A 17,998-nucleotide genomic window follows, 5' to 3' on the forward strand; every position below is an offset into this window, starting at 1 on the left:
AGCAGAAGTGTGGGCACTTGGCATTTTGGGTTGTCGCAAATAGGCCTATAATGTCTGAATATGCTTTGTAATACTTTGGTGTTCATTTCCCACTCTTGGTCCTAGGAGAATTTTCTGCTCAGGGCATCTGCAGTGGTGTTTTGGCATCCTGGTAGGTAGGAGGCTGAGATGTTGATGTCATGGCTGATGCACCAAGTCCATAGTAGCCTGGCTTTTGTGCAGAGGGAGTGTGACTGTGCCCCTCCTTGTCAGTTTATATAAAACATACAAGTGATGTTGTCTGTCAGAACCATTATGGCCTTGTCCCTGATTGCGGGTAGGAAGTGTGAGCATGCACTGCGGACTGCCTGCAGCTCTAGCAGGTTTATGTGTAGTGTTGATTCTCATGGGGACCAATGGCCTTGGATCACGTGGTTGTGCACGTGTGCCCCACAACCAAGCAGAGAAGCGTCTGTTGTGATTATCATTGATGGAAGGGCCTGTATGAAGGGGACTCCAGTGCAAATGTCGATTGGTTGAATTCACTAATGTAGAGAGTATTTTACTTTGGCTGGCATTGTAAGACATTTGTTTATGCTATGTCTGTGTGGAATATACACTGTCCTGAGCCAGCCTTGCAGGCATCGCATGTGCAGTCTGATGTATTTGATGACAAATGTCATCGCTGACATGTGGCCTAACAGTTGGAAGCAGGTCCTGGCTAATGTCTGTGGGCTGGATTGCTTTGTGTGATTAGATTGAGTAGAGTGATAAAACTGTGTCGGGGCTGTGAGGCTGTAGCCTCTAGAGATTTGAGGTAGGCCCCTACGAACTCCAGTCTCTACACAGGTGTGTGGTGATTTTTGTTCATTTATTTGCAGACCTAGATATGTAAAGAGAGCTACTAGCTTTTGGATAGCTTCCAGTGCCTCTTCTCCAGTTGATGCTTTGAGTAAGCAATTGTCCAGATAGGGGAATATTATGATCCCTTGTCTGTGGAGGTGGACCACTGCCACAACTTTTGAGAATATCCGTGGGGCAGTGGATAATCCGAAAAGGAGTACTTTGTACTGGAAATGAGCTATTCCCAGAACAAACCTCCTGTGTGAGGGATGTATCGTTATGTGGAAATATGCATCCTGGAGGTTGAGAGCTGAGAACCACTCTCCGCTTTCTAGTGCTGGAATTATCATTGCTAACGTGACCATCCTGAATCGTTGGGTTCTCACAAATTTTTTGAGTCTTCTTAAATCGAGAATGAGCCTCCATCCTCCACTTTTTTTCTTGGTTAAAAAATAGTGGGAGTAGAAATCCTTCTGTGTTCTGTTGATATTGGTTCTACTGTGCCTCAGTGTATAAGATGTTTGCGAGAAGGGTCCCTTAAAAGGGACAGGGAGGGAGGGTGGGTAGGGGGGGATGAAGGTAAATTGGATGGAATAGCCAGTCTCGATCTCTAATACTCAATTGTCTGACATGATGGTCTGCCATGCTGGGAGGAATGGGGTCAGACGGTCTCCGGATGGCTGGCTGGCTGTGGATGCTTCCAGCACTTGTAAGTGTGGGAGTTATCTTGGGCCCCTGAGGGAGGTTGTTGAAACGCAGAAGGCTGGGAAGGGAGTGGTCTGTGTCTTGCAGGCCTCTGCCTTTGTAGGTCATATTGCCTCTGAGAGTGTGTATAAGGCACAGATCTATATCTCTGCATCGAATAATACTTCCCCTGTTTTTTCTTGTGTGTGTAGGTGTGCATATGCCCAAGGATCTCAGAGTTGCTCTAGAGTCCTTCAAAGTGTGAAGGAACTCACCTGTTTTGACTGCAAACAGTTTAGGACTTTCGAATGGGAGATCCTCGACAGTTGATTGTACCTCTTTGGGAAAAACAGAGAAGTGGAGCCAGGAAGCTTGTTGCATCATTATGGCCATGGTGATTAAATGTGCCACCATGTTTGCACAGTCCAGTGAAGCTTGTAAAGCTGTGTGAGCTAGGAGCTGACCCTCAGATATAAAAGCTTTAAATTGTTCTTTATTGAACAAATGCCTGAGGACAAAAAAGTCAGACAGATTTGAATAATTTGAGTGGTTGTATTTGGCCATTACTGCTTCATAGTTTGCGATCCTAAACTGTAGAATCGCTGAAGAGTAGGCTTTGCGCCCAAAAAGATCCAACCTCTTCCAGTCTCTGTCATATGGGGTGGATCTGGAATGGTGTTGTCTGCCCCGCTTGTTCTCGGCCTCGACCACTACAGAGTTTGATGTGGGGTGTGACAATAGGAATTCCATCCTGTTGGAAGGGACATAATATTTTTTATCCGCTCCTTTTGCAGGTGTGCGGAATTGTTGCTGGGGTTTGCCAGATGGTCTTGACTGGGTCCATGACAGCCTCATTTATTGGGAGGACAATCTTGGAGGAGGTTGAAGTCTGAAGGATGTCCAGCAACTTGTTAGGACTCCGCCACTTCTTCCAACGGTATCTCCTCGGAATCTGCAATCCTCTTAAACATTTTCTGGAACTATTTCAAGTCATCCTCTATGAGGGTGGTGGAGGCATGATAGCTTCATCTGAGGAAGAGGATGAAAAATTGGCAGTTGGTGCAACTTCCTGATCCCAAGTGTCCTCTAATTCCTTCACTGCCTCTTCTGGAGGTTCAGAGGATCCAGGTACAGAGGGTGAAGCAGAATGCCTTTCCCTTGTCCTAGGTGGACTGGGAACCTTAGGGTAGTGTTGGCATTATGCTGTCCATGGGTCCCAGTAAGGCCACTGTAGTGAAAATGGCATGGGTGTCTATACCAGCCTTGAGTCTTGTGTGGTACCCATAGTGCTCTGGTGGACCTGGTCTGGTAGCTGTGTGGACAGGTGAGGAGTGATGGGAGGAGTGGATTTCCCTTGCATCATCATCATCCTCGCCACTGGATAAAGAAGGAGCTGATCTGGCTGGTGTGGTAAGTTGATTCAGTACCGAGTGTGCTGGAGTGAGGTCAGTACCAAGGAGTGGAGATTCCAGTGCTGAGGCAATCAGAAGATACTTGTGGTGGAGAAATTGCTGTGGTACCAAGAGCATCGGTACTGAGGAAGGTGTTGTCAGCAGTACTGATGCCTTTACTGCAGTTGTTGGTGCAGAGGGTCATGCGCGATGCACTGTAGAGGCAGAAGACGATGCCATAGACTGTAGCACTGCCGAGCTGCTCGATGCCGCATGTTTGAGTGGCACCGGCGGTACTGAGGCAGGGACTGTAAATTTCCATTTAGTGCCTCTTTCCAAGCCGGCCCACTTAGGGTCTTTGGTTCACATGGTACGCACGGTACCAGATGGTCCTGTTACCTCAGAGTTGGATGGTCTTGGTGCGGTCGGCACTGATGGGGTCTGACAAGTCGGGGAACGCTGCTTTTTGGTGGATTCCCAAGGAGGGGAGGTCAGAGCCCACTTCTTCATTGCCTTTTTGGCACAGGACTCCTTCCCCTGAGAGGGTGGAGGGAAACCTCTGTCAGATGCTGCCATGGGAGACAGTTGTCCAGGAGGGGTCTGTGATCCTATATAGGACGTGGGGCACAAGGACTTCTCCATCATGAGAAGTTTTATCTGTATGTCTCTCACCTTCCTGGCATGGGCTTTCAAATTGTGGCAGTGGGAGCACTTCTGAGGAATATGTGTCTCGCCAAGGCAGCGGACACCCTGTAAGTGCCTGTCAGACACCAGGATTGAGGATCGGCAAGCGAGGCAACATTTAAAACCCAGAGAGCTGGTCATGCCCCTCAAAGTAGAATTTCTCCTATGAGGGAGGGTATCCTAATAACTGAAAATTAAATTCCTAAGATAAGAAAAAAACATTAGGAAAAAAATAAACAGGGAAGAGGGGAAGTAAACTAAACTATTAACTAACTATTGGTTAACTAACTAGTATTCTAAAGTTAAAACTAGAGAAAGATAAAGAACAGAGGCATTGCTAAGTGCTTCAGCTCCAGCAGAGGGCGGTAGAGAAGGAACTGAGGGGGGTTGGTTGCACAGTGCTATTAACCACCAGAGGCAGCACAAGATGGGGGCAGCGTATGTGCAACCCAACCAGGCACTGCTACTTAAAATCTCCAACTACAAGCGCTGGGGCGCAGACTCACCTAAAGTGGAGCACCCACAGGGACATTCTGTGAAGAAGAAGGGTGGGATTCTTTGTTTTAAAGTTTTTAATAAGATATGGCCTCCATGCTAGGCTGAAGATAGTTTGTTCTTCTGTAACAGGCTTTGGCAGGTTGGGTCTGAGGCCATGTCTACACTACTGGATAAATTGGCACTGCTGCGATCAGTGCAGCGGTGTCGATTTAGCGGATCTGGTGAAGATACACTAAGTCGATGGCAGAGCACTCTCCCGTCAATGTCTGTCTGTATTCCACCTCCCCGACAGGCGGAAGCTATGTCGATAGGAGAGTGTCTCCCATCAACATAGTGGGGTGTAGACACTGCTGTAAGTCAACCTAAGTTAAGTAACTGAAGTCGACGTAACTTATGTAACTAAACTAGCATAACTTAGACTTACAGCGTTCGTGTAGACCAGCCCAAATAGACAAATCAGGCTTACGGGAATCACTGGCTATCATTACTGTGCTCTGGTTTGGTGATGATAGCTTAGATCTATTAAATATGTATGTAACATTAGCTTGAAATGCCTTCAATTAACTCTGCTGTATTCCCTTTTATTTTGTATTTGTCACCCTCTTTTAATTCTTTTGTAAGAAGATAATTTGTACTGAAAAATTCTGTATATCCTTAATAAAAAATCAGTAACTAACCTTTTACTAAACTATAATAAAAGAGTGCCCATTCAATGTTCCAGGTGCCCTTGCCAGTCTTTAAAAAATATATTAACAGACCGATTAGTTATCCCAGATCAAATCAAATAACCCAGCGACAACATAAGTAACAAAAATTAATTGGTCTGTTCACAATCCTCCCCAGAGTCCTCTATCACGACTACCAGGTCTACCCAACACCCAGCTCCTCATGAGCAATGGTAAAAAGGCAGGCCTTGCGTCATACCCTGAAAGCTAACAAATATGGGCTGTTACAGCCCAAAGGAAGGAGTTCCAAAGACCTAGGAACCCTAAAAAGAATGCCCTTCCAGCTGTTCCTTCTCTTATACTGATGGGGCTTTGATTGCAACCAGGCCATTCTACTGGTATGTGATTTGAGAATGGAAATAGTAGAAAAAAAGGACTTTGGGGAGGAAAGAAATTGGTTTAACAGCCAACAGAATTATCATCTGAGTCTTTACTGATAAGTCTGTGATTCTTGAATGAGTATTTGATGTTCTAAATATTTGAGTATGGAATTTCAACACCCAGCACTTCTCCACAAAAGTGCCAGTATAAATCATTCCCAGAAGGGAAAATTAACACACACACACACACACCCCGATTGGAAATTCATTTGTCTTGATATTCTCTATGCACTGTCTTCTTGGTGCAACTTCCCTTCCCCCTTTACAGTCACCATCTCATGTTGCTCCTGTAAATTTCACTTGTTTCTATCTCCATCCTTAATCCACTACCTACTCTTCTCTCCCTGTCCTTAGCTATTATGTGCAACACATTCTAATTCAGGAGGTTGGTACGTACTCTGAACAGTGGTGTGCGTTATGGGGTTGTAAAGCATGTTGATTTTAGGTCTCTGGCAGAGAGTTCCTGCTAAATCCTCTCTCTGGCTGGAAACTTCACCAAGTATTGTAGGCCCTGCAGGCACATGTGAGCTTTTCATAAGAGTGGGTCTTGGCTCTTTCTGATCCCTGATGGTAGAATAAGGCACAGAGCTGGTGTTTGGAAGAGATGGTTTGAACTGAGATGGACTTGGTTGAAGATTCTCTCTCTGGATTTGTTTCTGTTGACGGTTATTTGCCTTTCTTTCCAGAATCATCTGCAGGAACAAGACGCTGGTTAGATTTAAAACCTATAAACATGATTAAGAACATAAAGATGGCCACATTCGGTCAGACGAATGGTCCATCTACCCCAGTAGCTTGTCTTCCAAAGTGGCCGGTGCCACATACTTCAGAGGGACTGAACAGAACAGGGCACTTTATTGAGTGATCCATCCCGTCATTCAGTTCCCGCTTCTGGAAGTCAGAGGTTTAGGGACACCCAGAACATGAGGTTCCATCCCTGATCATCTTGGTTAATAGCAATTCATGGACCTATCCTCCATGAACTAATCTAGTTCTTTTTTGAACCCTGTTATAGTCTTGACCTTCACAACATCCTCTGGCACAGAATTCCATAGGTTGACTGTGCATTGTATAAAGCAGTATTTCCTTATGCTTCTTTTAAACCTGCTGCCTATTAATTTCATTTGGTGACCCCTGCTTTGTGTTTCATTTGAAGGGATAAATAACACTTTCACTTTCTCCACACCATTCATGATTTTATAGACCTCTATCATAACCTCCCCCCCCCCCAGTTATCTCTTTTCTAAGCTGAACAGTCCCAGTCATAAGAACAGCCATACTGGGGCAGACCAAAGGTCCATCTAGCCCAGTATCCTGTCTTCCGACAGTGGCCAATTGCCAGGTGCCCCAGAGGGAATGAACAGAACAGGTAAACATCAAGTGATCCATTCCCCGTCGCTCATTCCCAGCTTCTGGCAAACAGAGGCTAGGGACACCATCCCTACCCATCCCGGCTAATAGCCATTGATGGACCTATCCTCCATGAACATATCTAGTTCTTTTTTGAACCCTGTTATAGTCTTGGCCTTCACAACATCCTCTGGCAAGGAGTTCCACAGGTTGACTGTGTGTTGTGTGAAGAAATACTTCCTTTTGTCTGTTTAAAACCTGCTGCCCATTAATTTCATTTGGTGACCCCTAGTTCTTTTGTTATGACAGTGGTCTCCAACCTTTTTACGCACAAGATCACTTTTTGAATTTAAGATCAACCCAGGGTCTACCCTCCCCCTTCCCTGAGGCTCCACCCCTTCCCCAAGGCCCCACCCTGCTCACTCCATTCCCCCCCTCTCGGTCACTTGCTCTTCCCACCCTCACTCACTTTCACCGGGCTGGGGTAGGGGGTTGGGGAGCAGGAGGGGGTGCAGGCTCTGGGCTGGGGCCAAGGGGTTCAGAGTATGGGAGGGGGATCCAGGCTGAGCCTAGAGCAGGGGGTTGGGGTGCAGGAGTGAGGGGTGCAAGCTCTGGGAGGGAGTTTCGGTGCAGGGGGTCATATGGTCACACTGCACCTAATCTCATAGAATCCACTGGACAGTTCAAGAATTTTACCTTTTATTAGTGTCATTTTTGGTTTATATATCCAAAATCCTTTAGGGATTGTCACAAATCAGTCTAACATTCTCAACTGTGGGGTGTGCATTGGTTGAGCCTGGGGCAGAGTGTTAGGGTACAGGTGAGGGGTGTAGGCTCTGGGAGGGAGTTTGGTGCAGGAGGGGGCTCTGGCTGGTGCAGGGGATTGGGGTGCAGGAGAGGGTCAGGGGTGTGAGCTCTGGGAGGGAGTTTGGTGCAGGAGGGGGCTCCGGCTGTTGGAGATACTTGCTGCAAGTAGTCGCAGATCAGCTACATACCATTGTAGGCAGGCTCATCATACTATCCCCTCCATAATCTTATCAAGCTGTCTTGAAGCCAGTTAGGTTTTTGCCCCCATAGCTCTCCTTGGAAGGCTGTTCCAGAACTTCACTCCTCTGATGGCTAAAAACTTTCATCTAATTTCAAGCCTAAACTTGTTGATGGCCAGTTTATATCCATTTATTCTTGTGCCCATGTTGGTGCTTAACTTAAATAACTCCTCTCCCTCCCTGGTCTTTATCCTTCTGATGTATTTATAGAGAGCAATCATATCTCCCCTCAGCCTTCTTTTGGTTAGGTTAAACAAGCCAAGCTCTTTGAGTCTCCTCTCATAAGTCATGGTTTTTCCATTCCTCTTATCATCCTAGTGTAGTAAGAAGAGGGCCTGAAACACCTAGTAGCCCTTCTCTGCAGCTGTTCCAGTTTGAATTTATCTTTCTTAAACATGGGAGACCAGAATTGCACACTGTATTCCAGATAAGGTCTCACCAGTGCCTTATATAACAGTACTAACACTTCCCTGTCTCTACTCAAAATACCTTGCCTGATGCATTCTAGGTCTGCATTAGCCTTTTTCATAGTCGCATGACATTGGCAGCTCATAATCATCTTGTGATCAACCAATATACCCAGGTATTTCTCCTCCTCTGTCACTTCCAACTGATAAGTCCCCAGCTTATAGCAAAAATTCTTGTTGATCATGTTACATGCATGAACTTTTTGGCTGTCTCTGCATATTGAGCAGATTTTTTCGAGAAGTATCCATAATGATTCCAAGATCTCTTTCCTGAGTGGTAACAGGTAATTTATACCCCCTCATTTTGTATATATAGCTGGGATTATGTTTTCCAATGTGCATTACTTTGCATTTATCAACACTAAATTTCATCTGTCACTGTGTTGCCCAGTCACACAGTATTGTGAGATCCCTTTGTAATTCTTCACAATCAGCTTTGGACTTAACTATCTTGAGTAATTTAATATCATCTGCAAACTTGGCCCCTCACTGTTTACCCCTTTTTCCAGATCATTTACAAATATGTTGAACAGCATCCATCCCAGTACAGATCCTTTGCGACCCCACTATTTACCTCTCCACCATGAAAACTGACCATTTATTCCTACCCTTTGATTCCTATCTTTTCATCATTTACTGTCCATGAGAGGACCTTCCCTCTTTCCTGTAACTCCTTACTTTGCTTAAGAGCCTTTGGTGAGGAACCTTGTCAAAGGCTTTCTGAAAGTCCAAGTACACTATATCCACTGGATCAACCATGTCCACGTTTCTTGACCCCCTCAAAGGATTCTTATAGATTGATGAAGCATGATTTCTCTTTACAAAAGCCGTGTTAACTCTTCCCCAACATACTCTGTTCATCCATGTGTCTGATAATTCTGTTCTTTACTACAGTTTCAACCAATTTGCCTGATACAAAAGTTAGGCTTACCAACCTATAGTTGCCCAGATGGCCTCTGGTGCCTTTTTAAAAAATTGGCATTACATTAATTATCAACCAATAATCTGCTATAGATGCTGATTTAAGTCATAGGTTACACACCACAGTTAGTAGTTCTGCAGTTTCATATTTGAGTTTCTTCAGAACTCTTGGGTGCATACCATCTGGTCCCAGTCATTTATTACTGTTTATTTTATCAACATGTTCCAAAACCTCCTCTACAGACTGTGACGGTACCTCCCATAAGGCTTTATGGGAATATGACATAACTGGAATATGTTTTGTGCTGCCTGTGCCATGTAACATCTCTGTAAAGGTTATGGTCTACTATATCTATTCATCCTATTTGTACACATATATCATTTTGTACTTGAGGTTAAGAATATTGGCTGTATACTTGCTTGATTTCTAAGTAAGCTTTGTAAGGCATTTGGTCAGCTTCTTTAGGAAGGAATTCGCAAAGTTAATTACCCGATCAGAATGCACTTGGGGAACAATGCATCTTGGAATGCTCCAATCCACATAAGAAGTCTTCCTGGAGACATACAAGATACCATGTGGACAATGGCTTCTGCCTGTAAAGACTGTGAGTCATGCATGGACATGTGACTTGCTCCAAAACTCCATCTTGGAGCTGGATTTTGCATAGGAGGGACTCTCCACCCACAAGAGAAAGTCTATTTAAACCCCTGGGAGACCCCTCCATAGGGTCTTCAGCTGGCTAAAGAGGGAGCCTCTCCACCCCCCCAGGATACTTGAAAGAAACTGGAACAAAGGACAGTAACAACAGGGGATGTGAGTGATTGCTGGACCCAGGCTAAAAGGAGATTAGTCTGTAAAAGGGAGCATTCTGGAACTGGTGAGGATCTTATCTGTATTCAGTTTGATTAAACATAGATTTGCGCATTTTATTTGATTTTGCTTGGTGACTTACTTTGTTCTGTCTGTTACTATTTGGAACCACTCAAATCCTACTTTCTGTATTTAATAAAATCACTTTTTACTTATTAATTAACTCAGAGTATGTATTAATACCTGGGGGCGCAAACAACTGTGCATATCTCTCTATCAGTGTTACAGAGGGTGAACAATTTATGAGTTTACCCTGTATAAGCTTTATACAGGGTAAAACGGATTTATTTGGGTTTAGACTCCATTGGGAGTTGGGCATTTGAGTGTTAAAGACAGGAACACTTCTGTTAGCTGCTTTCAGGTAAACCTGCAGCTTTGGGGCAAGTAATTCAGACCCTGGGTCTGTGTTGGAGCAGACGGGGTGTTGGGGTCCCGAGCTAGCAGGGAAAGCAGGGGGCAGAAGTAGTCTTGGCGCATCGGGTGGGTTTCTGTGATCCAACCCGTCACACAGACACCTCATCGTACAACAGTTCCTCAGATTTGTCACCTAAAAAAAATGGTTGAGGTTTAGGAATCTCCCTCACACCCTCTGCAGCGAAGACTGCTGCAAAGAATTCATTTAGCTTCTCAGCACGGGCCTTGTCTCCTTTAAGTTTTTCTTTAGGACTTTGATTCTCCTAGTGGCCCCACTGACTATTTTGGCAGGCTTCATGCTTCTGATGTACTTGAGTTTGAGCCTCTATTATGAGGAATTTTAAAAGTTTCCATGCATCTTGCAGGCATTTCTCCATTTAACTAGCCTCCTCATTTTTGTGTAGCTTCCCTTTTTAAGTTAAATACTATTGTGGTGCATTTCACTGGTATTCTCCCTCCTCCAAGGATGTTGTTACATTTAATTACTTTTTGGTGGCTATTATCTAGTGGTTCAGCTGTATTCACCACTTGGACCAGATTGTGTGAGCCCCTTAGAACTAAATAGACTCATAGACTCATAGACTTTAAGGTCAGAAGGGACCAATATGGTCATCTAGTCTGACCCCCCGCATGATGCAGGCCACAAAAGCTGACCCCCCCACTTTCCCTTAACTCTGCTGTTGAAGTCTCCAGATCGTGATCTAAAGACTTCAAGTCGCAGAGAATCTTCCAGCTTGGGACCCCTGCCCTATGCTGCGGAGGAAGGCGAAAAACCTCCAGGGCCACTGCCAATCTACCCTGGAGGAAAATTCCTTCCCGACCCCAAATATGGCGATCAGCAGAACCCCGAGCATACAGGCAAGATTCTCTAGCCAGACCCTCATTTTACCAGCGATGGCCGTTATTGCCTAATTGATTAGAATCACGTAATCCCATCAAACCATTCCCTCCATAAACTTATCTAGCCTAATCTTGAAGCCAGAGAGGTCTTTCGCCCCCACCGTTTCCTTCGGAAGGCTGTTCCAAAATTTCACCCCTCTGACGGTTAGAAACCTTCGTCTAATTTCAAGCCTAAATTTCCCCACGGCCAGTTTATATCCATTCGTTCTCGTGTCCACATTAGCACTGAGCTGAAATAATTCCTCTCCCTCCCTGGTATTTATCCCTTTGATATATTTAAAGAGAGCAATCATATCCCCCCTCAGCCTTCTTTTGGTTAGGCTAAACAAACCAAGCTCCTCGAGTCTCCTTTCATAGGAAAGGTTTTCCATTCCTCGGATCATCCTAGTTGCCCTTCTCTGTACCCGTTCCAGTTTCAGTTCATCCCTTTTAAACATAGGAGACCAGAACTGCACACAGTACTCCAAGTGAGGTCTCACCAGCGCCTTGTATAACGGAAGCAGCACCTCCCTGTCCCTACTAGAAATACCTCGCCTTATGCATCCCAAGATCGCATTCGCTTTTTTCACAGCCACGTCGCATTGCCGACTCATAGTCATCCTGCGATCAACCAGGACTCCGAGGTCCTTCTCCTCCTCAGTCACTTCTAACCTATGCGTCCCTAGCTTATAACTGAAATTCTTATTAGTCATCCCTAAATGCATCACCTTACACTTCTCACTATTAAATCTCATCCTATTACTATTACTCCAATTTACAAGGTCATCCAAGTCTCCCTGCAGAATATCCCGATCCTTCTCCGAGTTGGCAATGCCTCCCAACTTTGTGTCATCCGCAAACTTTATCAGCCCACTCCTACATTTGGTTCCGAGGTCAGTAACGAATAGATTAAATAAAATCGGACCCAGAACCGAACCTTGAGGAACCCCACTGGTGACCTCCCTCCAATCTGACAGTTCACCTTTCAGTACTACCCGCTGCAGTCTCCCCTTTAACCAGTTCCTTATCCACCTCTGGATTTTCCTATCGATCCCCATCTTATCCAATTTAACCAATAATTCCTCATGCGGAACCGTATCAAACGCTTTACTAAAATCGAGGTATATTAGATCCATCGCATTTCCTTTATCTAGAAGGTCTGTTACTTTCTCAAAGAAGGAGATCAGGTTGGTTTGGCACGACCTGCCTTTCGTAAACCCATGTTGTAATCTGTCCCAATTGCCATTCACCTCAAGGTCCTTAACTACTTTCTCCTTCAAAATTTTTTCCAAGATCTTACATACTACAGAAGTTAAACTAACAGGCCTGTAGTTACCCGGGTCACTTTTTTTCCCCTTCTTGAAAATAGGAACCACATTAGCTATTCTCCAGTCCAACGGTACCACCCCCAAGTTTACAGATTCATTAAAAATTGTCGCCAAGGGGCTCGCAATTTCTCGCGCCAGTTCCTTCAATATTCTAGGATGAAGATCATCCGGTCCTCCCGATTTAGTCCCGTTTAGCTGGTCAAGTTTGGCTTCCACCTCTGATACTGTAATGTCTATCCCCTCTCCTCTATTCCCCTCTGTCCTACTCCCTCTATTCCTAAACCCTTCATTAGCCTTATTAAAGACCGAAGCAAAATATTCATTTAGATATTGTGCCATGCCTAGATTATTCTTAATTTCCACTCCATCCACATTCTTCAGCGGTCCCACTTCCTCTTTCTTTGTTTTCTTCCTATTTATATGGCTATAAAACCTCTTACTATTGGATTTAATTCCCCTCGCAAGGTCCAACTCTACACGGCTTTTGGCCTTTCTCACCGCATCCCTACATGCTCTAAACTCACTAAGGTAGGTTTCCTTGCTGATCCCTCCCTTCTTCCATTCTCTGTACGCTTTCTGTTTTTTCTTAATTGCCCCTTTGAGACTCCCGCTCATCCAGCTAGGTCTAAATCTCCTGCCCACTAATCGTTTTCCCTTTCTCGGGATACAGGCCTCAGACATCTCATGCAACTTCTGCTTGAAATAATCCCAGGCGTCATCTGCCTTTAGATCCCTAAGTGTGTTAGCCCAATCCACTTCCCTAAGTAGTTGCCTTAATTTATTAAAGTTGGCCTTTTTGAAATTGTAAACCTTAGTCACAGTATCATTTCTGTTAATCCTTCCATTTAGTTTAAACCGAATTAAATCAAGACTTGCCTCTCCCCTTCTGGGTTTCAAGACTAGCTGGCCCAAGAAGTTGTCATTACTGGTGTCTAGAAATTTTTACCTCTGCGTTCCATCCTGAGGTGACATGTTCCCAGTCAATACAGGGATAGTTGAAATCCACCATTATTATTGGATTTTCTGTTTTTGTAGCCTCTTGATCTCCCTAAAGCATTTCACAATCACCATCACCATCCTGGTCAGGTGAGCTGTAGTATATTCTTACTGCTATATTGTTATTATTCAAGCATGGAATTTCTATCCATAGAGATTCTATGGTACCTGTTTTATTTATTTAAGATTTTTACTGGGGAGGTCAAACGATTAAAAAAACCATGATTAATCATGAGATTAAAAAAATTAATTATGATTAATTGCTGTTTTAATCGCACTGTTAAACAACAACAATACCCATTTCAAATTATTATAAATATTTTTGGATGTTTTTCTACATTTTTCAAATATATTGATTTCAATTACAACAGAATACAAAGTGTGGAATGCTCACTATATATATTTTTATTACAAATATTTGCACTGTAAAAAAAGATAAACAATTTACAAGTTGATGCATGAAAGGGCATATGAATGTTTAGTGTATCTGGCATGTAAATACCTTGCAACACCGATTACAACAGTGCCATGTGAATGCCTGTTCTCACTTTTAGGTGACATTGTAAATAAGTAGCGGGCAGCATTATCTCCCGTATATGTAAACAAACTTGTTTGTCTTAGCGATTGGCTGAACAAGAAGTAAGACTGAGCGGACTTGTAGGCTCTAAAGTTTTACATTGTTTTGTTTTTGAGTACAGTTATGTAAAAAAAAAATCAACATTTGTAAGTTGCACTTTCATGAGAGATTGCACTTATATGAGGTGAATTGAAAAATATTTCTTGTTTAGCCTTTTTTACAGTGCAAATATTTGTAATAAAAAATTATATAAAGTGAGCACTGTACACTTAGTATTCTGTATTGCCTATTATATCAATATCCTCATTTAATACCAGACACTCAAGTTCAGCCATCTTAGTATTTAGACTTTTTGCATTTGTATACAAGCACTTGTAAAATTTGTCAGTATTTAGTTGTCTGCCTTCATATGATGTAATTGAATGGGACTCTCTCATTTGTCTGTTTCTCTTCACTTAAGAATATAAGAATGGCCATACTGGGTCCGACCAAAGGTCCATCCAGCCCAGTATCCTGTCTACCGACAGTGGCCAATGCCAGGTGCCCCAGAGGGAGTGATGATCAAGTGATCTCTCTCCTGCCATCCATCACCACCCTCTGACACACAGAGGCTAGGGACACCATTCCTTACCCATCCTGGCTAATAGTCATTAATGGACTTAACCTCCATGAATTTATCCAGTTCTCTTTTAAACCCTGTTATGGTCCTAGCCTTCACAACCTCCTCAGGCAAGGAGTTCCACAAGTTGACTGTATGCTGTGTGAAGAAGAACTTCCTTTTATTTGTTTTAAACCTGCTGCCCATTAATTTCATTTGGTGGCCCCTACTTCTTATATTATGGGAACAAGTAAATAACTTTTCCTTATTCACTTTCTCCACATCACTCATGATTTTATATACCTCTATCGTATCCCCCCTTAGTCTCATCGTTTCCAAGCTGAAAAGTCCTAGCCTCTTTAATCTCTCCTCATATGGGACCCGTTCCAAACCCCTAATCATTTTAGTTGCCCTTTTCTGAACTTTTTCTAATGCCAGTAATATCTTTTTTGAGAGGAGAAGACCACATCTGTATGCAATATTCAAGATGTAGGCGTACCATAGATTTATATAAGGGCAATAAGATATTCACCATCTTATTCTCTATCCCTTTTTGAATGATTCCTAACATCCTGTTTGCTTTTTTGACTGCCGCTGCACACTGCATGGAGGTCATCAGAGAACTATCCACGATGACTCCAAGTTCTTTTTCCTGATTAGTTGTAGCTAAATTAGCCCCCATCATATTGTACACTTCATACCTGTACTTTATCAACTTCTATCCTCTCTTCTTTACTAGGATATAGGTTCTCTCTTATAATAAACCCTCCCCTAAGGGATGTGTCTGTCCAAATCATGTGCTCCTCCATACCTGTTAGCTTTCCCCCACCCCTTAGTTTAAAAATTCCTCTACAACCTTTTTAATGGCACCTCCTTTCCCAAAAGGTTCCACAGTTCCTAATAAACCTAAATCTCTCCTCTGAACACCATCCTCTCAGCTAGGATTGGGACCCTGCAGTTCTGCCTGTTTAACTGGCCCTGTGCATGGAATTGAAAGCATTTTAGAGAATGCTACCATGTAGGTTGTGGATTTTAATTTCTTACCTAGCAGCCTAAATTTGGCTTCTAGGACCTCTCTCCTACCTTTTCCTAGGTCATTGGTACCTACATGTACCAAGACCACTGGCTCCTTCCCAGACCTGTACATAAGTCTGTCCAGACATCATGATAGTTCCACAACCTTCTCACCCAGCTGGCAATTCACCTTGCTGTTCTTCTAGTCATCACTAACCCAACTATCTATATTTCTAATAATCAAATCCCCCATTACTATTATCCGGCTCCTCCTAATAACAAGGGTCCCCTCCCATGGAGATGTATCCTCAGTCAGAGAGGATACCATGACATCATGTGGAAGGAGTGTCCCAACTATGGAATTGTTTCCCTCTGCTCCAGCTTGATGGTCTCCTTCCCTAAGACTTTCCTCCTCCTCAATAGCACAGAGGATGTCAGACTGGGGGTGGGACCACTCTACTGGGTCCCAGAAAGTCCCACCTATGTACCTCTCTCTTTCCTTATTTCCTCCAGTTCACCCACTCAAGAGTCCACACTCAGTCAGCGAGGGCCATGAGCTGCTTGCCCCAAATGCACACACATGGAACCTGCTCACATGGCAAGTAATCTTACATGCTACATTCAGTGCAATAAACAGGATAGTCCTCACTCTACTGCTGGACTTCTGCCTGCATTATTTTTACTCTTGCAAGGGTTTTGTTTGTTTGTTTGTTTATGTGTGTTGGGGAGGGGAGGGGTGGTTATTGGGCTATGTTTATGAGGGATAGCTGGCTTTCACGCTCCCTCTCTAAACGCCCTTGCAAAACTCTGTTTTCTGCTCCTGCTCGCTAGCTCCTCTGGTTACATACAAGCTCGCTTTTTAAACCCCTGTTCTCCCTGAGTTAGCCCCATCTTGGCAAGAGATCCTAAAGGGATTAGGGAAACCAAAGGATGACAGGCTAGACCCTTGTTAGAAAGCTCTCAGCCTTATATAGCAGGCCGCTAGGCTCAGTGCACAGCTCACCAAATAGACTACACTATAAACTTCAATCAAACAGGCACACAGCAAACAAGCACGCACGCACACAAACAGATACATTCACCCCAAGGGTCACATGTAGTCACTTAGGATTGCTGCTTTACTCACCCTACAGAGCAGAGGAACTAGGCAGATATATAAAAGCACAAGGAAAAAATACTTGCAGCTGATACAAATTTTAACGGACAAGAAATTATTCAAATGAAAAAGTACTTTAGGATGGGGAACTGTTAGAACTTAATAACAGGAACACAGAACACAGTACTGGAAGGGACTTACTAAGTAACTGAGTTGAGTCCCCTGCTATTACAGGCAACCATGTCATATAATCCCAGTCATAAATGTATTAGGGCTGTTCAGCAATTTAACAAATTAATCAATTAATAATGGGATTAAAAATTGTGATTAATTGCATTGTTAAACAATAATAGAATACCATTTATTTAAATATTTTGGATGCATTCTACATTTTCAAATATATTGATTTTAATTACAGCACAAAATAAAGTATGCAGTGCTCACTTTATATTGTGCACTGTAAAAAAACCCAAAAGAAATAGTATTTTTCAATTCACCTAATGCAAGTATTATAGTGCAATCTTTTTATCATGAAAGTATGTATAAAAAAAACCTGTATTCAAAAATAAAACAATGTCAAATTTTAAAGGCTGCAAGTCTACTCAGTCCTACTTCTTGTTCAGCCAATCGCTCAGACAAACAAGTTTGTTTACATTTGCAAGAGATAATGCTGCCCACTTCTGGTTTACAATGTGACCTGAAAGTGAGAACAGGTCTTCTCATGCCACTGTTGTAGCTGGCATTGCAAGATATTTAAGTACCAGATGCGCTAAAGATTCATATGTCCCTTCATGCTTCAACCACCATTCCAGGGGACATGTGTCCATGCTGATGACAGGTTCTGCTCGATGACAATCCAAAGCAGTACAGACCAATGCATGTTCATTTTCATCATCTGAGTCAGATGCCACCAGCAGCAGGATGATTTTCTTTTTTGGTGGTTCGGGTTCTGTAGTTTCTGCATCGGCGTGTTGCTCTTTTAAGATTTCTGAAAGCATGCTCCACACCTCATCCCTCTCGGATTTTGTAAGGCACTTCAGATTCTAAAATCTTGGGTCGAGTGCTGTAGCTATCTTTAGAAATTTCACATTGGTACCTTCTTTGTGTTTTGTCAAATCTGCAGTGAAAGTGTTCTTAAAATGAACATGTGCTGAGACTGCTATAACATCAACTATATGGCCGAATGCGGGTAAAACAGAGAAGGGGACATATAATTCTCCCCCAAGTAGTTCAGTCACAAATTTAATTAACGCATTA

At 43.4% G+C, this 17,998-nt stretch overlaps 1 protein-coding gene across 1 annotated transcript in view; it reads right to left on the reverse strand.

Annotated features, from left to right (window-relative positions):
• MAPK15 (mitogen-activated protein kinase 15) overlaps window positions 1-17,998 on the reverse strand; it is a 76,981-nt gene that overhangs the window by 9,794 nt on the left and 49,189 nt on the right. Inside the window, exon 9 of the mRNA XM_026657696.1 lies at window positions 5,582-5,876. Within this exon, the coding sequence (XP_026513481.1) occupies window positions 5,582-5,876 (295 nt within the window). The remainder of the gene's footprint in view (window positions 1-5,581; window positions 5,877-17,998) is intronic.

This window comes from Terrapene carolina, unplaced genomic scaffold, assembly GCF_002925995.2.
Source record: "Terrapene carolina triunguis isolate 2854851 unplaced genomic scaffold, T_m_triunguis-2.0 Scaffold268, whole genome shotgun sequence".
In the NCBI taxonomy this organism is placed as follows: domain Eukaryota; kingdom Metazoa; phylum Chordata; order Testudines; family Emydidae; genus Terrapene; species Terrapene triunguis.